Below are 27471 nucleotides of genomic sequence, written 5' to 3'. Positions count from 1 at the left end.
GATTAATTGACCACGTAGTTGCGGGTTCATTTCTGGATTTTCTACTCTGTTCCACTGATCTACGTGTTTGTGTTTGTGCCAGTACCATCACTAAAGCTTTGTAATATAATTTGAAGTCTGGAATTGTGATGCCTCCAGCTTTGCTTTTTTCTTTTTTCAAGATTGCTTTGGCTATTCAGGGTCTTTTGTGGGTCCATGCAAGTTTTAGGATTGTTTGTTCTAGTTCTGTGAAAAGTGCTGGTGGTATTTTGGTTGGGGTTGCATTGAATGTGTAGATTGCTTTGGGTAGTGTAGACATTTTAAAAATAATTGTTCTTCCAATCCATGAGCATGGAACGTTTTTCCATTTTTTGGTGACTTCTTCAAGTTCTTCCATAAGTGTTATAGAGACTAAAGAGTTTTCAGCATGCGGATCTTTTACCTCTTTGGTTAGGTTTATTCCCTGGTATCTTATGGGTTTTGGTACAACTGTAAATGGGGTTGTTTCCTTGATGTCTCTTTCTGCTGCTTTGTTATTGGTGTATAGAAATGCAACAGATTTCTGCACATTGATTTTATATGCTGTGACTTTACTGAATTTATGCATCAGTTCTAGCGATTTTTGGGTGGAGTCTTTTGGGTTTTACATAGAGTATCATGTCATCATCTGCAAACGGTGAAAGTTTGACTTCTTCCTTGCTGATCTGGATGCCTTTTATTTCTTTGTGTTGTCTGATAGCTGTGGCTAGGAATTGAAGAAAAAAAACAAATGACCTGGGAGGGGTGGGGAGAGAAGAAAACCAAGTAACAGACTCTTAGCTAGAGAACAAACCAATGGTTACTAGAGGGGACATGTGTAGGATGATGGGTTAAATAGGTGATGAGGATTAAGGAGGGTACTTGTAACTAGCACCGGGTGTTGAATGTAAATGTTGAATCATTAAATTCTACACCTGAAACCAATATTACACTGTATGTCAACTAGCTGGAATTTAAATAAAAACTTGGGGGAAAAAACTATAGGCCAATATCCCTGATGAATATAGATACAAAAATCCTCAACTAAATATTAGCAAACTGAATTCAACAATACATTAAAGGGACATCACCAAGATCAAGTAGGATTTATTTCAGGGATGCAGGGATGCTTCTATACTCACAAATCAATTTAATTCATCATATTTACAAAGTAAGGATAAAAATAATATAATCATCTCAATATATACAGAAAAGGCATTTGACAAAATCCAATATCAACTCATGATAAAAACTCTCAACACAGTGAGTGTAAAGGGAACCTTAACATAATAAAGGCATATATGGAAAAAAACAAATGGCTATCCTCAAACTCAATGGTTAAAAAAAAAAAGAAAGAAAGAGAGAGCTTTTCCTCTAAGATGAGGAACAAGAGAGATTGACTCTCATCCTTTCATTCAACATAATACTGGAAGTCCTAACCACAGCAATCATACAAGAAAAAGAAATAATAATGGAATATTATTCAGCAATAAAAAAGAATGAGGTCCTGTCATTTCCAAAACATGGATGGACCTAAAGGGCATTATGCTAAATAAAATAATTCATAGAAAAACAAATATGATATTATTTCACTTCTATGTGGAATCTAAAAAACAAGTCTACAAACAACAACAAGCAAAATTAGACCCCATAATCACAGAAAACAAACCATAGTTACCAAAAAAGAGAAGGGTTTGGGAATGCACAAAATGAGTGAGGGGAATGGCAGGCACAGGCTTCCAATTATGAAACGTATAAGCTACAGGGCTGAAAGGTACAGCATAGGGAATACAGTCAACAGTATTGTAATAGCACTGTATGGGGACAGATGGTAGCTACAACTTATGAGTATTGCATAATATATAGAGTTGTCAAATTATGTTGTACACGTGAAGCTAAACTGACATTTTGTGTCAACCATGCTTCAATTAAAAAATAAAGGTTAAACAGAGTTAGCATATTAAAGGAGCTATTCCTCTCCTAGGTATCCACCCAAGAGAGTTGAAAACACATGTCCACATAAAATTTATGTAAATGTTAACAGTGGTGTTATTCATAATGGTGAAAAAGTGGAAATAACCTAAATGTGTTTCAACTGATGACATATAAATGTGATATGGATTATTTGGTCATAAAAAGGAGTGAAGTACTGACACATGCTACACCATGGATGAAAATGAAAGTCATACGAAGAAAAAAAAAAAGCCAGTCACAAAGACCACAGAATCCATGTATATAAAGTGTCTAGAATAGACAAATCTGTAGACAAAAAAAAAAGGTTGCTTAGACTTAAGAGGCACCTGGGTGACTCAGTCAATTAAGTGTCCAACTTTTGATTTCAACTCAAATCGCAGCTACAGGGTCATGAGATCGAGCCCCATGTCCACATTTGGTGTGGAGCCTGCTTAAGATTCTCTCCGTCCCTCTCCGCCTTCCTACTCATGCTCTCTCTTTCAAAAAAAAAAAAGTGGTTGCTTAGGGATAAGGATGAGAGTTTGGGGAAATGGAGAGTGACTGCTAATGAATGGAGTTTTTTTTTGGGGGGGGACTATGATATTAGAAAATAGTGGTAATGGTTGAACACCTCATATACAAAAAACTGCACTGAATTGGACACTAAATGTGTCAATTGTATGATAAAGAAAGACTGCTGACCAAAAATAACCTACCTGGCAAAGCTTTCCCTTAAGCATTGGGGGAAATAAAGAGTTTTCCAGACGTATGAAAGCTATAGGAGTTCATCACCACTAGTCCAGCCTAACAAGAAATGCTAAAGTCAGTTCTTCAAGCTGAAGTGAAAGGACACTGACTAGGAACAGGAAAACATGTATAAATTTCATTGATAAAGGCAAATATAAAGTTAAATTCAGAATACTCTAATATTTTAATGATGGTGAGTAAATAATTTATAAATTTAGTATAAAGGTTAAAAGGCAAAGTATTAAAAGTAACTATAACTACAATAATTTGTTAATGGATATATAAAGTAAGAAAATACAAACTGCGACATCAAAAACAAAGTGTTGGGGGGAGTTAAGTATGCTTTAGCATATGTTCAAAGTTAAGTCATTATCAGGTTAAAATAGATTGAAATGTTTTATGTAAGGCTCATAGTCATCACAAAGCAAAACCTTTAACAGATACAAACAACATAAAGAGAAAGAATCCAAACATACAGCAAAACTAGGTCATCCAGAACCCCCCCAAAAAAACCCCAAATCAATAAGGAAACATTGGACTTAAATAACAAGTTAGGCCAGATGGACTTAACAAATATTTACAGACATTCCATTCAACAGTAGCAGAATACACATTCTTAAATGCACATGGAACATTCTTCAGGATAAATCACAGCAGGCCACAAAACAAGTCTTAATTAACTGAAAAAACTTGAAATCATATCATTTCTTTCCTAACCTCCAAAGGTATAAGACTAGAAATCAACTACAAGAAAGAAACTGTAAAATTCATAAATATCTGGAGATTAACAACATAGTCTGGATAGCCAGTTGAGAAAAAAAATCAAGAGAATAAAATATATAGAGAGAAAATATTTATACAATTATTCTATAAACAAGGGAAACAAGAAGCAGTGGGATGTGTGAAGCAGTGGGATATGTAAAGGGACTTGAAGGCAGGTAAGGTAATTTTACATTTCATTCAAGTTGATAAAATGTCAATACCAGTAGACTGTGGTAAGATGTGAATACATAATGTACTACCCAGAGAAAATGCTAAAAAAGGTGTTCAAAGTGATACTCTCAAAAACATTATAATCATATTGGAACTCTAAAATATTCAAGTAAACCACAGGAAATCATGAAAAATTAAAAACAAAAAAACACCAAGAACATTCTTTTTGATGGCTGTGTTATTCCATTTTATATATATACCACATCTTCCTTATCCATTCATCTGTTGATGGACATCTGAGCTCTTTCCATATTTTTCAATGGCATGGATGGAACCAGAGGATAATATACTAAGTGAAACAAGTCAGTCAGAGAAAGACAAATACCGTATTATTTCACTCATATGTGGAATTTAAGAAACAAAACAGATGAACATAGGGGAAAGGAAGGAAAAATAAAATAAGATGAAAATTGAGAGAGAAGAAAACAGTAAGAGATGCTTAACTCCAGGAAACAAACTGAAGGTTTGCTAGAGGAGAGGTTGGCAGGGGTAAGGGATAATTGGGTGATCGGCATTAAAGAGGGCACTTGAAGTAATGAGCATTGACTATTATATGCAACTGATTAATCAATAAATTTTATATGCAACTGATTAATCAATACATTCTATCTCTGAAATTAACAAAACATACAGAGAACAGAAAACAAAATATAAAATAGCAGATATAAGCCTGAACTATCAATAATTATATATAAATATATAAGTAAACCCATGTGTAAATTACATAAGGGTAAATGGTCTTAATATACCAACTGAAGAACTGAGATTAATAGATTAAAAAACATAACCCTACTATATACAGTCAATGAAACATCAACCTCAAACAGGCAGCCTCAGGCAGAAGAATGAAAACCAATATACCATTCAAATACTGAATTCTTTCCCCTTAAGATCAGGAACAAATTCTAGAAGCTCCATTCTATCAACATTATACTGGAAATTATAGCCAGTCCAACAAGAAAATAAGGGAAATGAGAGGCAAACTGGGAAAAAATAACACTGTCCCTATTTACAGATGATAAGATTGTCTACACAGAAAATCCTAAGGAACCTACCAAAAGACGGTCAGAATATGACAGTTAGCAAGGCCACAGGATACTAGATAAACACACACACAAAAACCAATTGTATTTCTATACTAACAATGAACATGAGCACATAGATACCAAAATCAAAAGCAAATTATCATTTACAATTGCCAAAAAAGTGTCTAATTCAAACAAAATATGTGTAGGACTTTTAAACAGAAACAAAACACTGATGAAAGAAATCAAAGGAGATCTAAATAAATTGAGAATCATACCATGTGCATGGATTAGAAAATTCAACATAATAAATATGTCAACCCCCCCCGCAACTGATACACAGGTTTAACACAATTTCTATCATAATTCCAGTTAGATTTTATTTGTAAGTGTAGACAAAATTATTTTAAAATTTATATAAGAAAGGCAAAGTAACTAGAATGGTTAAGCAATATGGAAAAAAAAAGAATACAATGAGAGGACCAATTTCAAGATCTATTACATAGCTACAGTAATCAAGATAGTATGTTATCAGCAAAGGGACAGATGCATAGATCAATGGAACAGAACATGAACCCAGAATTGGACCCACACAAATATGCTCAGATGACTTCTGACAAATGTGAAAATTGCAGAACCAATTCAGTGGAGGGAGGAGTGCTAGAGCAATCGCAAATCCACAGGCAAAACAAAACAAAAAAACAGGAAAAAACACCTGAATCTCACAACTTATACAAAAATGAACTCCAAATGGATCATAGACTTAAAAGTAAAATGTAAAACTATTAAACTTTAAAGAAAAATATAGGGCAGCACCGGTGGCTCAGCGGTTTGGCACCACCTTCCGCCCAGGGTGTGGTCCTGGAGACCCAGGATCGAGTCCCGCCTTGGGACTTCTCCCTCTGCCTGGGCCTGCTTCTCCCTCTGCCTGTGTCTCTGCCTCTCTCTCTCTCTCTCTCTGTGTCTCTCATGAATAAATAAATAAAATCTTTAAAAAAAAAAAAAGAAAAATATAGTAGAAAATCACTGGGGACTAGGGCTAGGTAGAGTTCTTAAACTCAACACTAAAAACAAGATTGATAGAAGGAAAAAATGATAAATTGGGCTTAACAAAATTAAAAACTTTCACTACGCAAAAGGTCCCTATTAAGGGCATGAAAAGACAAGCTATAGACTAGGAGAAAATATTTGAAAACCACATAACCAACAAAGGACTTGTATCTAGAATATAAAAAGAAATTCAGAACTTAACAGTAAAATAGCAAACAATCTTATTTGAACATGAGCAAAAGACATGAAGAAACATTTCACCAAACATATGTAGGTGGCAAATAAAACAAAACAAAAAAAAAAGTGCTTGTTAAATAAAAGTACCCCATGCCTGAGTTTTTAAAAGTCAACTTTAGTTGATGAGAGACCTAAAGGTGAAAGCCAAAATTATAAGATATTAGAGCATAAAGAAAAATAACCTGATGGTAGGATAGATAGGAATTTCATAATCCTTAAAAATCTCTGACTGTATTCACAAAATGGAATTCCTGGGCCCCAAACCCTAAGGATGTTCCACTAACGTATCACCACACACAAAGACCCAGCTGATCTGATTTCAATACTTCATCTCTGTTTCTATTTCAAAGATATCCTGAAACTCATGTTAAGATGAAAGCGTATGGGTGGAAAAAAAAAAGGAAAGAAAGAAGGAAAACAGAGAAAAAAAGAAAGAAAACAAAAATACACACACTTACAGTTCTTCCCATTCTTTTTTTCGCTGCTGAATCTTAAGCTGGGCCCTTTCAGCTTTTAATATAAGTTTCCTTGTTTTCTCAATTTGATTTTCCACCATAATTTCACTTAGGGTTTTGGGCCGAAATTTCTTCCCTTTCTCTATAATTGATTCTTCTGGCACACTAACGCTCCCACCTGTACAAAGAGTCAATGTTTGTTTGTTTTCCATCTTCTTGAAACCTCAGAATGAAATTCTCAAACTTTTTTAAACCTGCCCCATTTTAAAAAACAGGATATAATGAATCTGTAATTCATTTTGTTAAACAATGACCATCAATTCAACCCCAAAATAAGTCTGTTAGCATACCAAAATAAAGAGACCTAAGTCACAGCATTTGCTCCAAAGGACCTTATTGAAAGTTGGCAAGATAAGACAAAAACAAGATAAATAATGAGAGGCTACTGACAGATACACTGGGAAATGGTTGGAATATTTGTGATATAGTGGGGGAAGGGGAAAACAAGCAAGTCCTATCTGACGTGTATAATTTGAGGTGACATTCACCAACTGCAGTGGTCTGGGGCCAATTAAAAAACTGGTCAGAAACATGCAATCAAACCTATGATTTAAGAGTTACTTATCTACTGAGGCAATTTCTTACTTTATGTTCAAGCTATGGAGAGATATACTTTGGAAAAAAGTTAAATAATAATATGAGATGGTCATATGGTTATAACTCATGATTTCACTTCTCATTTCAAATATATGGTAATATGGAAAAGCAGGAGTTTAGTGTGGCTTGAGTGATCACGGAAAGACTTTATAACAAAAGTGTAATTCAATCTGGGATCTCTAAGAATTGGTAGAATTCAGAGAAGAGAGGAATGAATTGGTCCCTCCAGTGGGAGCCTGCGTATAAAACTATCAGGCATAATTAGAGAGCAGTGAGCAAGACAATAGGCTAAAAATACTGGCAGAACAGTATGAAAATGCACTATTAATAGGAAACAGAATAAGGATATGCTGTGGAAGGACTAAATACTAGGAAAATGATTTCAGAATTATCCCAGAGTCAGAAAGGAGCCATTAAGTTTTTCTCAATCAAGAGGATAAAGCGGCATTAATATCAGTACTATATCATGGGCACTAGCTGCAGTGCCCTTTATTTATTTTTGATTGGACTCTCCAAGTCACTCCCAGAATTCTTGTCTTCCTCCTATTCATCTGCAGTCACCCCGTGGGTGGTTACAAGAGGCAGGTCACAGAGATTAAGAGGTACTCTTTTCACACCTGAATTCTAAGCTCATCACTCTGTTTAAAGCACTTGCTCTTGGACAATATTTTGAAATATCATATTCAATCCCCACACTCTGGGTTAGGGTCCAAGAATCTGCAAGGAAACACTGCCTAGAAACTAGCAACTGAGGAAATCCTAGACTTAAGAATAGTTAGATATTGGAAGAAATCAGCAGCATCAAGTACTCTAACCCACTCAGTCACATAATCAGGGTGGGTTTTCCTTAGCAGCACGCATTGAAGAGCTGGTGCGGGGCATTTGCTGGAGGAACATGGCTTCCCATTCTCAGCCATGCCACACCCCCCTATCTCTCTTGATTATTATTCCAAAGGAATAAGGAAAGGGAGGCAAGAGATTGAGCTCAAGCCATCAACAAAGGATCTGAAGGTTCTACCTATTTGAAACTTATTAAAGTAAGAATTTAGAAGCCTTCTTGTTATTTAGGCTACCTGTATCTTTCTGGCTATCCTTTCTTCCAGCTCCCTCTTTTTCAGATCTCTCCAATTTGCTTGCTCTTCTCTCTGTTAGACTTATTCTTTTGAACTTGGAGTACTTAGAGGGCTTCACAAGTCTATAGGAAGATATCTTGTGATCACTTTGTATGGCACGAACCACAATAATATCATTTTCCAATGACTCACGAAATCTGAAAAAAAAATAGAACAAGTATTTACACTAGTCACCATTTTAACCATTTATACTATTTTAATAATTCTGCAAGATTAAGTAACAAAATAAGACCACTTATACACTATGCTTATAAATGATATTGCTAGATCCAAAAATTTGACAATGCGTTAACCAACAAGGATGTGATAGAAGTCGCATAGGACTTGGTTAAAAAACAAGTAGAATTTTCTTTCTAATGAAAACATTACATAACCCATTATTAATGAATATAATGCCACTCTTTTGCTAATATGTAGAAAAATGAAAAATTTTCAGGCAGACTATAATGGTGAGTGGATCACAACAAACTCTGACAAAATGTAATCCACCTAGTATCTCATATAGCTCTTTTATATATATAATATGATATATATATATATACATAACCCTATTTGTCTCTACAAAAAATATTCAATTCAGGAATTCATATTACTATCTAGTTCATTTTCTTTTACAGCCCACAGAGATTTAATCGTTATCAATTAATGGCTAATTGTTGCTATTTTTTTGGCACTAGTTCATAATTACTCTCCAATCTTTTAATTTTAGAATTTAATTTATGTATATAGTAATTATTCCTAGTTCATCTGTCTTTCTATTTTTTAATCCAATCCTTTGAACACTTTCTTCTTTTAAAATGCCTTACTATTTCTAATTTTGCCTTTTCTCGCAGAGCATAGTATCTTTCTCTTCACTCTAAAACTTACTCCCTTTATCTTCCTGCCTGCTGGAGTATTACTCTTTAAATTTTAATCTTTCAATGAAACACAAAAAAACATGAAGGAAAACATGGATGGTTTTGGTTCCATCAAAATTTAAAACCTCTAGGATGCCTCAGTGGTTGAGCATGTCTGCCTTTGGCTCAGGGCGTGATCTCAGGGTCCTGGGATAAAGTCTCACATTGGGCTCTTCATGGGGAGCCTGCTTCTCCCTCTGCCTATGTCTCTGTCTTCTCACCATGTCTCTCATGAATAAATAAATAAAATCTTTAAAAAAAATTAAACTTCTGCATAGTCAGAAAAATGTAAACAAAGTTTAAGATAAACAGCAAAGTGTGAGAGAGTATTTGCAATATGTATAATAAAAGAAAAACACAGAAACAGTGAATAAAACTAGGGAAAAATAGAATTCAAAGGAAATTGAACATGGACTCTTTCTCAGAAGATTAAATATAAGTGAACTATAAATGTATGAAAAGAAATGCTTAACTTCATCAATAATCAGAAAAATGCAAATTATTCAAGCAAGAGTTATCACATTTGGTCTATTTAAATTAGTGGAGATGAAAAAACTGAGAGTACCCAGTGATACAACTTTATTCTCTCCCCCATTCTGATCAGATAGCAAGGGAACTTATTTCCTTCCGTCTGTTTAGTGTAATGTAAATGTATGTAAATGTAAATGTAAAATGTAAAAATGTATGTAAATATAAGACATAAAGCGGAGGAAGGGAAAGGAGGGAATTAACAAGCAATTGAAGGCAAGAAGATTGAGGAAGAAGAGGTTCCACCTGACAAGTTGGGTCCTAGAGCTGTAAGCACATATTCCCTGACTCTGACAGCTTCTGGGGAGATGCATGTTCCCAGAGACAACAGCTGCAAGTATGTTGGATCCTGGGAACAGGGATTCCTGGCCTCACCAAAAACTACCTGCTCCAGCAGAGCACAGGACCGCAAACAAATGAAAGAAGCAGGCAGGCTGGGGCAATGAGCCTCACTGGTTTAAGATTCATAATATATTCATATGTATGAATTCATACTATATATATATAAACAAATATAATATGAATAGTCATTAAAGCCAAACATAGGATATATTATATTGAAGGTTCTTCCTGAGAAGAACTTCTTAGCTACTTCCATCTCTTGGTAGGTAGTCATCTAGATATAATTCCACAATTCGAATATTCAGGCATTTAATATCAGTGCCATGAGTCACAGAGTACCAGAGAGGAAACCGGTGCCTAGGGGGAGAGCTCTGAAGGTCTGCAGAGGTCTCTCTTCCAGGCTTCAGGTGATTACTGATCACCTGTATGCATGTGGTACGTCTACCTGAGGTTGGGGAAAGAATCACCAGAAGACAACAGATAGAATAATCCCCAGGCCTCACACAGGTTAGAATAGCTTGTGTTTCCACAAACCCCATAATACATAGGATAGAGTTCTCAGAAGGATTTTTGTCCTAGTATTGATGAAAAATTAGCTCTAGACTAAGGGCTGCCTAGACTTAATCTGCCTAACAGATTGAAAGCAAGCCTCAAAAACTCAGACTATTTCCAAGTAACTTAATCCCAAAACAAGGCTCAAGAGTATTTAAAAATGTCAAAATAAATAAATAAATAAAAATAAAAAAATAAAAATGTCAAAAAATACCTAGTACCTACAATGTGAAATTCATAACGTCTGGCATCCAAAGTTTTTCAGCAAAACAAAAAGCATAACCCAAAATAAAGAAAAAAATTTCAGCTAATAGAAATAGACCCAGAAAACACACAGAAGATATAACTAGCAGACAAGCACATTAAAGCAGTTATTATATTTTATAAGTTCAGGAAGTAGAGGAAAGCATGAGCACATTAGAGTGAACAAAATCCTTACCTATGATACTAGGAAACCAATAAATAATGATTAATAAATTCATATAAATACATTATTTACATGTATGGTTATAGACACTAGAAGAGATATGAAAAGTGGATTCTCCTTGAGATCTATCGTATTTATGGGTTGAAATACTCAATACTTATCTATTAAAAATCTATTATGTCAAAGTTGATCTATAGATTCAGTGTAATTCCAGTCAAAATCTTAGCAGGGTTTTTGATGAAAATTGACAAATTGCAAAGGACCTATGCAATACTGAAGATGAAAAACAAAGCCAGAGGATTTATAATATCAGGTGTCAAGATTAATTAAAATAGCATTATACTAGCACAAAGGCAGCCCAATGGAATAGAATGAACAGTTCTTCAGAAATGAATATATATGAATATATAAACACACATATACATATATATTATATACATATAATTACTTGATTTATGACAAACCTATCACTATAATCTGAGGAGGAAAGCATGGTCTTTTCAACAATGATACTAAGTCAATTTAATATCCATATAGAAACAAATGACACATGATCTCCATCTTATACCACCCCCAAAAATCAATATAGATAATGGTAAAACAATAGAGCTTCTAGAATAAAACACAGGAGAATTATTTCATGAATTGGGAATAGGTACAGATTCCTTACCTATAGCATACACGAACCATGAAAGAAGAATATTGATAAATTGAACTTTATTAAAGTTAGAAACTTCTGCTAAAAAAAGACCTCGTTAAAAGAATGAAAAGGCAAGCCACAGATTAAAGATATTTTACATGCATGCACACACACATCATATATATACATGTATCACAAATACATGTCATACATCTACAAAAGATTCCTACCTAGAAGATAGGAATACTCTTACAACCCAATTTTAAAAATGAACAAAGAACTTGAACACCTAAGAGAATGCACAAATAACCAATAAGTATAAGAAAAGGGGCTAAAATCATCACTCATCAGGTAAATGCCAATTTAAATCACATGGAGCTACTACTACAGAATGGCTAAAATTTAAAGAAATGACAATACTAAGTGATGACAAGCCTGAGTGTTATGGGTTGAATTGTATCCGCCAGAAAGACACTTAGAAATCTCCCAGTATCTTGGAGTATAATCTCTTTTGGAAATAGGGTCTTGACAGAGGTAATCAGGTTAAAGTGAGATTAGAGTGGTCCCAACCCAACATTACCTATATACTTTTAAAAAGTAGAAACTTGGACATGCATTGAGAGAAGACTATGTGAAAAAACACAGAGACAGAGACAATACCACTTGAAGGCAGAAGGTTTGGGATAATGCATCTAACAGGAAGGAGCCCCCAAGACTGCTGGCAAACCAGCAGAAGCTCAGAGAGGCATGGAACAGATTCTCCCTCTCAGGTCTCAGAAGAAACTAACAAATTGCATTTTTCATAGAACTAGAACAAGTAACCTTAAAATTTATGTGGAACCACAAAGAACTTTTTTACATGTATGACATGTTGAGAATGTTGAGAAAAACATGTTGAGAAAAAAACAACAAAGCTGGAAGTAGGACAATCCCAGATTTTGTGATATGCCACAAAGCTGTAGTAATTAAAACAATATGGTACTGGCACAAAAATAGACACATAGATCAATAGAACAGAATAGAAAGCACAGAAAGAAACCCATGTTTATATGGTCTATTAATCTACAACAAAGGAGATAAGAATACACAATGGGGAAAAGACCCTCTGTTCAACAAATGGTGTTGGAAAAACCGGACAGCTTCATGTAAAAGAATGAAACAACCACTTTTTACCGCCATATGCAAAAATAAGCTCAAAATGGATTACAGACCTAAATGTGAAACTTAAAACCATAAAACTCCTAAAAGAAAATATAGGCAGTAATCTCTTGGATATCACCCTTAGCAACATATTTATGGGTATGTTTCTTCAGGCAAGGGAAACAAAAGTAAAAATAAACTGTTGGGACTACACAAAAATAATTTGAAAAGATCTATTCTCCACTATGCTTTTTGCAATATTATTTATAATAGTTAAGCTATGAAAGCAACCCAAATGTCCACTGATAGATGAATGGGTAAAGAAGAGTGGTTTGTATATATGTATGTGTGTGCGGGGTGTGTGTGTGTGTGTGTGTGTGTGTGTGTATACACACAGGCACATACATACAATGGACTATTAGCCATAAAAAACAATGAGATTTTGCCATTTCCAACAACATGGATGGACCTAGAGGATATTATGCAAAGTGAAGTCAGAGAATGACAAATACCATAGATTTCACTTATGTGTGGACTTTAAGAAACAGAACAAGTGAACAAACAAAAACAGACTCTTAAATACAGAGAACATACTGGAGGGATGGTGGGTGGGTGGGTAAAATAGACAAATGGATTAAGAAGAGATTAATGAGGGCACCTGGCTGGCTCAATTGGTAGAGTATGTGACTCTTGATCTCGGGGTTGTGAGTTTAAGCCCCACATTGGGTGTAGAGATTACTTAAAAAAGAAGATATTAACAAACTTTCATTTATAAAATAAGTCATGAGATGAAAAATACAGCATAGGGAATAAGGAATATAGTCAGTAATATCGTGATAATGTATGGTGACTACACTTATTGTGGTGAGTACAAAGTAATGTATAGAATTGTTGAATCGATAAGTTGTATACCTGAAACTCATATATATGTGTCAATTATACTTCAATATACATAAATAAAAAATACATCTCTCCTCAAAAAAAAAAATCCACTGCAACTCAACCAACATTTTGATTTTGGACTTCCAGCCTCTAGAACTTTTGTCTGTTATTTTAAGCCAACCAGTCTGTTGTACTTTGTTATGGAAGCCCTAGGAAGCTAATACAATGGGGATCGGTTGTAATTCTCATACACTAATGTCCATGGTATAAATTGGTTGAATCATTTTTGGTTCTAGTATATAGTATCTAGTACCTAGTATCTAATATCTAGTAAAGCCAAACATGCATATAATCTATGACCCGGCAATTCTTCTCCTGGTTATATTGCAAACAAATAAGTTCTTATGTCCCGCCAAAAAGCATACACAAGAATGGTCATAGCAGCATTATTCATCATTTCAAAAAAATAGAAATAATTCAAATATCCATCAACAGTAGCATGAATAAATAAATCATGGTATGAGCATTGAAGACTATTACAAAACAATGAAAAAGTATAAACTACTGCTACCTGCAACAACATAGATAACCTAAAGCATGATGCTAAGTAAAAGAAGCCAAATACAAAAGAGTTCATGTTGCAGAATTCAATTGTATGAAATTCTCAGACAAAACTCATGATAAACATTCATCTCTGGCGAGTTAATATTTACCGGGAAGGGGGCCACAAGGGAACTTTTCAGAGTACCATGAGTGTTCTTAATCTGGGCAGTGGATGTATGTGATATATAACTGTAAAATTTATCAAGCTATTCAGTTAAAGTTTATGCATTTTACTGAATGTAAATTACATCTCAAAAAGGCAAAAAAAAAAGGCGCAATTTCTTCTGGGGAGTCCTATTGGTACATGAGAGAGACTGGACAGGAAGTTGTCTTCCATTATAAATCTTTTAATTCTATCTCATTTTTTATTTTTTAAATATGTGCATGCTCATGTGTTAACTAGATATAAAATAATTTGTCAAAAACAGAATACTACATAATTTAGTTTGTAAAAAATCTAATTTTTAATTAAAAGCAATTTTATTGTATTATTTTTAATTTAAATGCCAGTATATTTAATACAGTGTTCTAGTAATTTCTGGTGTACAATATAGTGATTCAGCATTCTCATACATCACCAGTACTTATCATGACAAGTGCACTCCTCAATCCCCATCACCCATTTCTTCTGTCACCCAATCACCTCCCCTCTGGTAATCATCAGTTTGTTCTCTATAGTTAAGAGTCTGTTACCTGGTCTGTCTCTGTTTTTTCCTCTTGCTCATTTTTTTTTGTTTGTTTCTTAAATTCAAACAAATCACAGTATTTGTCTTCCTCTGAGTTATTTTGCTTAACATTATTCTGTCTCCACCTACGTCATTTCATTTTTTAAAAAAAGATTTTATTTATTCATGAGAGACACAGAGAGGCAGAGACATAGGCAGAGAGAAGCAGAGGGAGAAGTAGGCTCCCTCTGGGAGGCCTAATGCAGGACTCAATCCCAGGACCCCGGGATCATGCCCTGAGCCAAAGGCAGACATTCAACCACTGAGCCACCCAGGTGCCCCAATCCATGTCATTTCAAATGGCAAGATTTTATTATCTTTTATGGCTATATAATATTCCATTGTATAGATAACTGCACCTTTTTTACTCATTCATCTATCCATGGACACTAGGGCTGCTTCCATAATTCGGCTATTATAACTAATGTTGCAATAAACATATGGGGGCATGTATGCTTCTGAATTAGTTTTTTTGTACTTTTTGGGTAAATATCCAAGTAGTGTGATTACTGGATCATGAGGTAGTTCTATCTTTAAATTTTGAGGAACCTCCATACTGTCTTCCACAGTGGCTGGTTTGCATTGCACGTCAACAGTGCATGACGTTTCCTTTTTCTCTGCATCCTCACCAACACTTGCTGTTTCTTGTGTTTTTGATTTTTAGCCATTCTGACAGGTGTGAGGTGATATCCTATTGTGTTTTTTATTTGAATTTCCCTGATGATGAGATATCTTGAACATCTTTTCATGTGTTTGCTGGCTAGCTGGACGTCTTCTTTGGAGAAATGTCTATTCATGTCTTCTGCCCATTTTAAAATTGCTTTCTGTGTATTGAGTTGAAAATTTATTTATTTATACACACACACACACACACACACAAAGGAGAAGAGGGAAAGAGTCTCAAGCAGGCTCCACACCCAGCATGGTGCTGAGGGGGCTTGATCTCATGACCCTGAGATCATGACCTGAGCCAAAATCAAGAGTTGGATGCTTAACCAATTGAGCCACAGTGGTGCTTTGAAAAATCTAATCGTTAAACTTCCCAGATTTAAATTTCCCAGAAAGCTCAAGAAGATATCAGTAGCAGTGACAAGAGGATTCCTTGAGATTTCAAATGTTAGTAGGTACTCCAGGACACCTCTTACCTGACCATTTTGATTAAGCCATTGTGAACAACTTCATTCAAATATATGTTCTCAAACATCCTAAATTGTAGGAAATACAAATCCTACCTATTCTGTAGCTTCATGAGGCCAAGTTCATGTTTCTCTTTTTCCCAAGCTAATTCCTTTTCCACTTGATGAATTTTAAAAGCTGTTTTTCTGGCAATCTCAGCACGAATTTTGGAATCCACATCAAAATCCTGCAAATAAGTGGATTTGTTCATCAAAATGGGTACATTTATCACTGTACGTTATCAATCCTATTTCATATCCGGATACAGATTAAGTTTTGTACTTAATTTCACTTTGCATCATAATTCTCTTCCAAATACCACAAACTGTTCTAGAAAAAAAAACATTTCCACAAAATATGGAGAAAAATTCTCAGAAATAATTAACAATACTGCAAATAAAGTTCTATATTAAAGGATTTTCCCACAATAAAAACAGTGAATGATAACAGAATATTTGGAGAGTGTACAGAGGTTAAAAAAATACTTCAACCACTCCAAAGCAACCACTGGCACATAACCAGCGAGGCACAGGGTAGGGGTTCATGGCACCCCTTCCCATGTGACCCCACCCAGGAAAGACAGCTAAGTCTTTGGTGTCTTTTTTTAGGTCACCAAGTTCTAGCTGGATGTCCTTCGCCAAGGGGGCTATTTCTCCCATAAGGATAATTAGGGGAGCAATGTTTTTTTACCTTTTCTCTTGGAAAAATATCAGTGCCTGCTTTCAGACTAAATTATAAGTAGTAATTACCTTTCCAGGTTGTTTCAGTTTTAAGAAATGATGTATATAAAATGCTTAGCTATAGAACCCACCTCAGGCCTTCGTTATTTTGAATTATGTTACCTATATTCTGTAAATATCAACTTTTCTTAGTAAAATAGCAATATTTTTTAACCATTATGGGTTGGTCTTTTAAACAATATAAGGTAGCCATTATGATTTCACTAGAGCATTTTTCATATGGAATTGGCAAGATGCCTCTAAAATTATAGGTATAGTCAGGATGATAAATTCTGGCTTCTTATTTGATTAGATTCTTGACAGCAATTCCACTTTGGAAGAAGTGTATAATGAAAAGAAAATCACTAGCAGGTAGATGGAGCTTTGTAACATGTCAGAAAAGAAAAAAATAATAATACAAAATTAGCTTAAACAATTTGTTGATTGTCCCCATAGCTACAATTACACTGTCATCTTTTAAAAACTTGTGGATCTATCATGTACTATCTTTTTTTATTAATTTTTAAAATTTATTGATTTATGATAGTCACACAGAGAAAGAGACAGAGAGGCAAAGACACAGACAGAGGGAGAAGCAGGCTCCACGCAGGGAGCCCGACGTGGGATTCGATCCCGAGTCTCCAGGATCGCCCCCTGGGCCAAAGGCAGGCACTAAACCGCTGTGCCACCCAGGGATCCCATGTACTATCTTTTTGATGAATTCAGTGAATTATAGAAATAGAATCACAGAGAAACAGAATATATGTGTATCTTGATTAGGTACAATAAGTGTTGATAACCAGATTCAAACCTGTATTTATATTTTACTTGTTACTCGCCCCCATCAAAAAAAAAAAGTGAGATAGCTAAATCTGGAAGTAAACCTTATGTAAGGAAGCTCTTCTGTATCCAAACCAAGCTGTGTGTCAAGTTCTACAGTATTTTAGCTGCTACCAATACACTAGCCAAATAAAAGGGGACCTTAAGGATGATTTTAAGTTTCCTACTTTATCAGCAAAATAGTAGTCTTGATCGAAAAAAATAGTGTATGTTTTAAAAAATTAAAGTCAAATTTCTTTGAGGCTTACTGTTCGCTTAAACTGCATATGCTTTGGTAATTCTTGATTCATTTCTAGAAGTTTCCAAAATTCATTTCTCAAAGCTTTGAGCTTTTCTCTCTTCCCAGCCTTTATTTCTTCCACTTCTTTCATTAACTTGTCATGTTCTCTTTTTCTTCTAGCATTCTCAATACTGAAAACAGATATTGAAAAGGATAATGAGATAGAGAAACAGCGTAAGAGGAAACAAGGACTCAATAACTTGGAAATTCTTTTGGCTTGGTCAGCTTCTAAAAAGTGCCATTTTGCAACAGTTTAAGGATAGTGAGTATTTATCAAAAATTCCCATACCTATAGGATTTGGGATCTTCAATATCTTCTGGAATTGGCTCTGCTTCAATTCCAAACTGTAGAAAGGGGAGAAATGGTTAAATTGCATATTTCTCTTAAAATATCTAATATGAAACAAACTGAGTTTCTCCCCTCTGTCAATTTCTAATAATTATAGGCTTGCAAAGTATTTTCACAAGAAATAAACTAGAGAAAACTAAGGGAAAATATTGCAATTGACTAAACTTATTTCTGTTTTAAACAGGTAGGTAGAAAAAGTCTTGAAACTTAATGCGTCTGCAAACTGTTGAGATCACCATAATTCCTCTCCAAAATGTGAATTGCTAATATCATGCATTGCTAACAAAGAATAAACACAAAAATTTTCTAGGTCATTTGTTTTAAAATGCTATTTTTTAGCTTATGCCCTTTCATATATGCATAATTCTCCCCAAGTACTCTATGTATACAGGAAGAGTTTAAAATGCATTTTTTAAATTAAAAGTTTATTTGAGTATAGTTGACATACAATATTTTTTTAAACTTTAAGCATTTCACTTGACCTTATTTAAAAAAAGACATACAGTGAGAAGTGCACAGAATAGTATAGTTCCTCTCCTTGAGAAAGAAAGACGAAGTCAGAAATATGAATCTCCTTTTAGAAAAGAAATTAGTTTAAGGGAACCATGAAGTAAATCATTTAAAAGTACTTTGTTTATTCAGGTGCAATGCTATAAAATTTAAGGAAGAAGAATTATAATCCAGTGAGCCAAATAAAGTCTGAGGTTGCTAGCTAATCAGTTCTTAAGTGAACTTGTTTATTCTCTATTCTTTTTCATCACAGATAGATCTGTTTTGTTGTCATTCATTGTAAAGAAATAAGGAATCTCTTTTCACCAAGTTATATTATTAAAGTACTAGTCTTTACACATATGAAATATATCTACACGTTTCTATAAGACAAGGTTTAGAACTTTTTTCTTAAGATTTTTTTTAAAGTAATCTCTACACCCAATGTAGGGTACAAACTCACAATCCCAGGGTCAAGAGTTACATGCTCTACTGACTGAGCAAGCCAGGTGCCCCAAAGTTTAGAACTTCAGTAAAAGTGAAGATATAAGACATGACCAGCGTAAAAAACAGTGATGGCTAATACATTGTAATTACTGTTAATCACTTAGGACATAACTTGATGGGTTTTTTTATAAATTTATTTTTTATTGGTGTTCAATTTGCCAACATATAGAATAACACACAGTGCTCATGCCGTCAAGTGCAAAATACCCACCATTTGCTTCGACATGGATGGAACTGGAGGGTATTATGCTGAATTTTATGTTTTTATTCTTTTATTGCCCAGAGCCAAGTCCCTTGGTTTTCCATTAGCAGTGTGGTCTCCAGGATTTGATGCTGATACCAAGCCCACTACCCCGGCCTCAGCTGTTTACAATAAATTTGAGTTAAACAGAGTTCCTGCCAACTGTGCCAAAATACAGGCCAATTGTTCTCAATCCTGGCTGTACCTTAGAATCCTAGAGCCTGAGACTGGGGGAGAGGGTAAGATATTTTATAAAATACTGCCACCTGGGCCTCACTTTCAGATATTCTGATTTAACTGCTCCTGGCTAGGGCTCAGGCATCTGTACTTTAAATGACTTCCCAGCAGATTCTAAAGGAAGAAGCTTAGACATAGGCAGAGCTTAGTCCTCTCTTGATTCATTTCTTTCTGATTTTGCCTTCTTAAAAGCAAAGTCTGCATCAATGACATAAGAAATATTTATTGAAGTCGTAAATAAAAGGATGCTATTATACAAATGTGGAATGGATTTCTTCTGTCCAAGATAGATTTCCATAGAGAGAGCTGGCAAGGTAGAAAGAAAAGGATTTTCTTCTTCATAATTTTCCCTTCTAAAATTCTTCCTGAGCTAAAGGTCTTTAGATAACAGTCCATTCTCCAAATTTTGCTTCTATTAATAGAAATGAAAATTTATCTGCTCAAATCTGCCCTACTTTTTGTATGTTCTTTTGAAGTGGGCTACCTATTAAATGGGATGCCAGTGTATTCACAGGAATTTTAACTACGGTCTAATATAATTCCCTCTTGAGGAGCAATTCTAATGGTTATTAGTGATTTTTTTCCCCAAAGGAACCACTTTGATAATAGAAACTTCAAGTCATGTGGTAGGGCAAATGGATATCATTTGGGGATATGAACTCTCCATCTTCATTACAAAGCCGATAATAAATTCTGCCTAAGAATAGAATAATTTAACTTAATGTTTGATCATAATCTACATTGTCATATTCTAATACTAAAGACTAGTATTTTTACAACCCCTTTCAAACACAAATTATGGTGTACATCTCATATATGTCCCTTTAATAAGTGAGTAAATGAAAAATATATATCTGGAAAAAATGTACATTTTGAAAACAAAAATTTTAATCAAGAAACTGATATAGAAAAATCAACTTGAGAAATTCTATAATTTTAGGGCTATAGGGGAATTCAGTGACTTTAATATTTAATAACAGAGGCACCAGAAAGCCAAAATTATAATACTAACAGCAAGAATAGACTATAAGGTAAATATGTCTAAAGAGTTTTCAGTTTTTAAAGAATGAGTAATTTTGACATCACTATTTTAAAGTATTTTTTATCATTGTTATTAGTCAGTTACATACCCTGGGAGATGGCACTTTGGCTTTGATAGATTTCTTCAGCTCAAATTCAGAAAAAATGGTGAAAACAAAGATATTACTATCTGCCCCAGTAGTCACCAAGAAACGGTCATCAAAACTAGTAGAGATGCCTTTAACACATCCATAATTATTGTCATGAATATTGAAGTGCCAGTAGTCCACCATATTCATCAATGAAGGATTATTCTGACTTAAGATATAGACTCGAATTGCTCCATCTCGCATTCCACAGAACATTAGATCTTGGTGAATGCTATGAAACAAATTGTTCTTCATGTTAATATGAAAATATTTAAGTTAACTGACAAATGACTAAACTTTAATAACACAGATCTCATGGGTTACGTTGTGCAGCTCCCCACTCCTATTTTGAAACCCTAATGAACTATGGCAGCCTTAGCAAACTCATAAAAAAGGGCAGAAGGGGGGAAAAAGCCAATTTGAAATTTGGAGCTATTATAGTTGATCTTCAAAAGAATGACTGGCATATATGTTTAATTCTCAAATAAGGGAATAATGAATCAATTTGTGATTTGTCCAGAATCATTGCAATACTTAACCTTTATTATCTGACCATGCAGTAGCATCCTCCTAAGTAACAGAAAGTAAATCCCTAAAACAATTGTGTGAGGGATCCCTGAGTGGCGCAGCGGTTTAGCGCCTGCCTTTGGCCCAGGGCGTGATCCTGGAGACCCAGGATCGAATCCCACGTCAGGCTCCCGGTGCATGGGGCCTGCTTCTCCCTCTGCCTGTGTCTCTGCCTCTCTCTCTCTCTCTCTCTCTCTCTCTGTGACTATCATAAATAAATAAAAATTTAAAAAAATTGTGTGATAAACAGAAATTCGGACAGAATATTTGATAAAGGGACTTGAAATACAGTTTCAGAATTAGCTTTTATTCTATTTATTCATTCAATTGATTTAACTAGAAAATGTTTGAGTGCCCTTTCATTTGGACAGATCTTTAAAAATGAACAATATTCATGATTGGCAACAACATACACACATATGGGATATGGTTTTTTTTAAGGCTTTCTGAAATTCAGTTCACCTGAAAGTGATAGCTTGGATGGGATTATCCTCTGTATCTTCAAGACGACGAAAATCAAAAGGTTCATTTTTCATTTCTGTGATAGCACTATTTTTGTCATATGGGGGGAACTCACAGTGATATAGAAAACCAGCATCATAGCCGCCCTGGAAAAGAAATAAAGAACATAAAAGGTAGTATTTGAATATAAGATACATATGGCCACAGGAGGACTTTTTTTTATTATTAGTTCAAATTTTAAAACCTAAAATAGAGGTCTCAAAACATCTATTTTTATATGATTTCTATGATTATAAAGTTTTATAAAGTATCTCCATTGTCTTTTTACATGCAACTATATGATTATACAATAATAAAACATCTTACAATAATTTGCTTCCGCTTAAAAGTGGAAGGGATATCTCTTCTGACTACCTTCTTTTTATTTCAAATATTATTCTGCATTTAGTGTTTAGTAAAGGGTTTTATAGGTCATGGTGTTCAGAACTAGTTTTGAGTCTAGGGCATTGCTCTTCCCTTAAGGCAGTTGCCAGTTCTGTAAGTGGCAGCTGAGAGGCTTAGAAGCTCAGCAGAGCAATGTGTTGTCTCATGCACTTAGGGAGAGGGAAAGAAATTGCAGGGTCCTCCCAAGGAGGAGGAACCACAGTAAATATACCTTCCAGCAGGCTTTCCATTGCAATCCTGGAACGCTGTACACTACATGAGTCTCAATCACTGAGTAGATGAACGTAATCTAGGATTTCTAGCTGCTTTCCAGAACCAAAAATAAATTTCCAGGAGACAATGGCAACATATAGATTCTCAAGCTATAGCTTTTCACATACAAGGTCAATTATTAAATTTAAAACAAAACTGGGCATACTAGCTAAGACAAGACTTGATTGAAAACCAAAAGCCAAACAGATTATAGTGGAATGCAAACTAGTGCATTCCAGGCAGGAATGGCAGCCACCCTGAAGCCAGTATGGAGGTTCCTTAAAAAGTAAAAATAGAACTACCTTACAACCCAGCAACTGCACTACTCGATATTTATCCAAAGAATACAAAACATAGTGATCCAAAGGAGCACATGCACCCCAATATTTGTAGCATCAATATCCACAACAGCCAAAATGTGGAAAAAGCCCAGATGTCCATCAGATGAATTGATAAAGATGTGATATATGTATATAATGGAAATATTATTCAGACATCAAAAGGATGAAATCTTACCATTTGCAATTATGTGGAGGGAACTAGAGGATATCACTCTATGTGAAATGAGTCAGAGAAAGACAAATACCATACAATTCTACTCGTATGTGGAATTTAAGAAACAAAACAGATGAACATAGGGAAAGGGAAAGAAAAGTAAAGTAAGATAAAAACAGAAAGGGAAGCAAACCATAAGAGATTCTTGACTATAGGAAAGAAATTGAGGGTTGCTGGAGGGGAGGTAGATGGGAGGATGGGGTAACTGGGTGATGAGCATTAAGAGCATATAACTTGGTGTTATATGCAACTGGTGAATCATTAAATTCTACCTCTGAAACTAGTAATATGCTATATATTAACTGAATTGAATTTAAATAAATTTTAAAGAGACAAGCAGATCAAAGAAAAAGTCATGAGACATTGGCTGATGTGTTTACAAGATGGATTTCAAATAATCATGATTAATATATTTAAGGAATGTGAAGGCAATATGGAAAATTTAAGTCATCTAGAATCTATAAAAAATAATGGAATAAAATTCTAGAACTGACAAAATGACAAATTAAAAATTCAACAGGTTAGTTTGAAAGCAACTAGACACAGCTAGAGTTATGGAGCTAGAACAGAGACCAGATAAAGTAGTCATACCAAAGCAGGAGAGAGAAAAGAAAGATGGAAAATACAAAAAAAAAAAATAGACTGGTGTGTTTGTAAAATACGTATGGGACATAGTGATAAGGGTTAATGTACATAAAACTGGAATCCCAGAAGAAACAAGTAAAAAGATGGGCCAGAAACAATACTGTGGTAGATAATGGCTAAGAATTTTCCAAAACTGAATAAAACTATGCTGGCATTCAAGAAATGTTATGAGCACAAGATAAATATGAGGAAATTAAACACTTTAATACAAAATCTTATAATCAGCCAGAGAAAAAGACATACTAGGTTTCAAAGAAACAACAATAAAAAGACGCAGCTGGTAGAATGGAAGGCAAAAGAGGATTAAAAGATATCAAAGTTTGAAGATATCCAGCAAAAAATATAATTTTTAAAAAGGCAAAATGAAGACAATTTAAGACCCTTAAGAGCCCCCAAAATGAAGAATTTGTCATCAGCAGATATACACTAAATATATATATATTTGTATATATATATATATATATATATATATATATACATATATATATATTTAGGCAGAAGATTCAACTACAAAGAAATAGAAGGGAATTAACAGTAATAAAAAGGATAAACCAAAATTATATCAGCACTATAAAACTATAATAAAATACCCCTTGGAGATACAAATATACATATATAAAGAAAACAGGACAATGGAGAGGGGCAGGATACACGGCATTAACGTGCTCTAAGATCTTTTTTTCTTTGGAATTTTAGAAGAATAAATTTATATCAAATTATATGAAGTTAAAGGTGCATAATATGACCTTTAGGATCATCTCTAAAAGGAGGAGTGGGAGGGAAAGAAAGAGAGGTTTAAGGAAAAATTTTAAGTCCTAGAGCATGTTTATGTGCTGACGTTAAGAATTTAGTAAACAGGGCAGCCCTGGTGGCCCAGCGGTTTAGAGCCACCTTCTGCCCAGGGCGTGACCCTGGAGACCCAGAATCGAGTCTCATGTTGGGCTCCCTGCATGGAGCCTGCTTCTCCCTCTGCCTGTGTCTCTGCCTCTCTTTCTCTCTGTGTCTCTCATGAATAAATAAATAAAATCTTAAAAAAAAAGGAATTTAGTAAACAGAGGGAAGTGGATGATACAGATTAGGTGGTTTATTGCAGGAAAAAAATACTGGAGGATGTGAGAAGGGTCAGATCAAGAGGCCTTCGGGAAAAGTGTCCTTCGACAGTCGCAGGAGACCATTCATCAATTGGAGTAATAGGCAAAGCAGACAAAACTTGTATGGTCCCCATAGGGTGTTGGATCTGTTGGAGACAAGGCAAGGAAAATCTTATTTTCTCAGTGAAATGTGAAAGGAGGTTATCATTAGAAAGTGAGGGAGCATGCAGCTTATGTGAAGGAAGAATTAAATCAGAAATTTAGAAAGTGGCCAAGTGAACATGGTTAGGTGGTAGAAGGGGCCTGCAGGGTGAGCGTGTTCTTGAGAACTGTGGTCAGGACTTCACAGTGAGACCAGTTTTCCATACCGTCTACTTGGTTGTAGGCAGAGCTGGCAAATAGTTGGATTCAGCACTCAGTGTCACCACCTCTGTAAACTGGACCTTAATCTTGTGTGCTGGTGGGGTTTAATGGTTAAAAGCAGGGACTCTAGACCCAAACTGCTGGAGTCCAGATCCTGGTTCCACCTCTCATTAGTTATATGACCCTGGATAAATTACGTAACCTCTCCATGCCTTGGTTTCTTCTTATGGAACACGCAAATTATAAGAGGACTTCTTTTATAAGGTGGTTAATAAATCACTTTGAATGCTGTCTGGTACAGAATAAAGAGGTTGCCATATTCAACAAATAAAAATACAACATGCTCCGTTAAATATGAGTTTCAGAAAAAAAAATATACCTAGTGTAAGTTTGTGTCACGTAGTATTTATCTGGCAACCTGAAGAATAAGCACTAAATGTGTTATACAAAAATTTTTGCAGGTGTGTTTCAAGGATGCTAGAACTCTACTACATTGTATTACAGTTGTTTCTATGCCTCTCTCCCTCTTGAAATGAAGAAATTTCCTGAGGGCAGGAACCATGTCTTAAACCCCACACAATAGTAGCCAGAAACAATGGTTTCATAAAACAAAGACAACGGCCACCTGAGTGGCTCAGTGGTTGAGCATCTGCCTTTGGCCCAGGGTGTGATCCTGGGGTCCCTGGATCGAGTCCCACATTGGGCTCCCTGCATGGAGCCTGCTTCTCCCTCTGCCTGTGTCTCTGCCTCTGTGTGTGTGTGTGTGTGTGTGTGTGTGTGTGTGTCTAACATGAATTAATAAATGAAATCTTTTTAAAAATAATAAATAAATCAAGGTAAAGACACTAATAAATGGAGTCCTAAGGTGCCTCCATCACTATTTTCTATCCTCTTTCTGCTTGCCTCTTTAGAAGTTGCAAACAAAGATGTATTTCTAGGAAAAGTGGAACAGGGGAGAAGCTAATTGCTCATTACTCCTTGTAGCAACAGTCCTTGGCTGCTCAGTGTCCTGGTCTGGCCAAAGATCTGGGATTGGTTATGAATTAATGGTAATCTTTCACATACAGGCATACCTTGGAGATATTGTGGGTTTGATTCCAGACCACCTCAATAAAGCTACTATTGCAATAAAGTGAGTTAAATGAATTTTTTGGTTTCCCAGTGCACATAAAAGTTGTGTTTATACTGCAGCATAGTCTATTAAGTGTGTAGTAGCATTATGCCTAAAAAAAACAATGTACCTACCTTAATTTAAAAATACTTTATTGCCCAGAATTTCTAACCATAAACTGAGTTTTCAGCAAGTCTTAATCTTTTTGCCAGTGGAGGGTCTCACTTCAATGTTGTTGGCTGCTGACTGATTGGGGGTGGGGGTGCGGGGTGGTTGCTGAAGGTTGAGGCAGCCATGACCATTTCTTGAAATAAGAATAACTTCATTGTTAGGAAATTTGCTGCATCAGCTGACTTTTCCTTTCAGGACTTTCTCTGTTGCACACAATGCTGTTAGTTCACATTTTACAGCAAAACTGTTTCAAAATTGAGGTCAATCCTCTCAAATCCTGCTGCTGCTTATCAACTAAGTTTATGTCATTTTCTAAGTCCTCTTTTGCCATTTCAACAATCCTCACAGCATCTCCGCCAGGAGCAGATGCCGTCTCAAGAAATCACTTTTTTTTGTTCATCCAAAGAAGCAACTCTATCTGTTAAAGTTTTATCATGAGATTGCAGCACTTCAGTCCCATATTCAAGGGAATTCTTGTTCTGAATTCTAGTTCTCTTGCTATTTCTACATTTGCAGTTACTTCTTCCATTCAGGTCTTGAACTCCTCAAAATCATCCATGAGGGTTGGAATCAACTTCTTCCAAGAACTCCTGTTAATGTTGACATTTTGACCTCTTCCCATGAATCTAGAATGGTAAATGCCTTCAGGAAGTTTTTCAAATGACTTTGCCCAGATCTATTAGAGGAATCACAATCAATGGCAACTATAGCCTTACAAAATGTATTTCTTGGATAATAAGACTTGAAAGTTTAAATTACTCCTTGATCCACAGGCTGAAAAATGATTGCTGTGCTAGCAGGTATGAAAACATTAATCTCAT

The 27471-nt window shown here is 35.1% G+C and overlaps 1 protein-coding gene across 1 annotated transcript in view; it reads right to left on the bottom strand.

The window, feature by feature from the left end:
- Nucleotides 1-27471, bottom strand: part of CFAP44 (cilia and flagella associated protein 44) — a 135572-nt gene that overhangs the window by 52110 nt on the left and 55991 nt on the right. The window contains exons 18-24 of the mRNA XM_055316085.1: nucleotides 22019-22164; nucleotides 20951-21221; nucleotides 18287-18342; nucleotides 17966-18128; nucleotides 16215-16345; nucleotides 8188-8384; nucleotides 6461-6635 (exon numbers count right to left, since the gene is read on the bottom strand). Coding sequence (XP_055172060.1) covers nucleotides 6461-6635; nucleotides 8188-8384; nucleotides 16215-16345; nucleotides 17966-18128; nucleotides 18287-18342; nucleotides 20951-21221; nucleotides 22019-22164 — 1139 coding nt within the window. The remainder of the gene's footprint in view (nucleotides 1-6460; nucleotides 6636-8187; nucleotides 8385-16214; nucleotides 16346-17965; nucleotides 18129-18286; nucleotides 18343-20950; nucleotides 21222-22018; nucleotides 22165-27471) is intronic.

This window comes from Nyctereutes procyonoides, unplaced genomic scaffold (assembly GCF_905146905.1).
Source record: "Nyctereutes procyonoides isolate TBG_1078 unplaced genomic scaffold, NYPRO_anot_genome, whole genome shotgun sequence".
Taxonomy (NCBI): Eukaryota; Metazoa; Chordata; class Mammalia; order Carnivora; family Canidae; genus Nyctereutes; species Nyctereutes procyonoides.
Note: the sequence above shows the minus strand (reverse complement) of the source record. Positions and strands in the feature narration are given on the sequence as shown.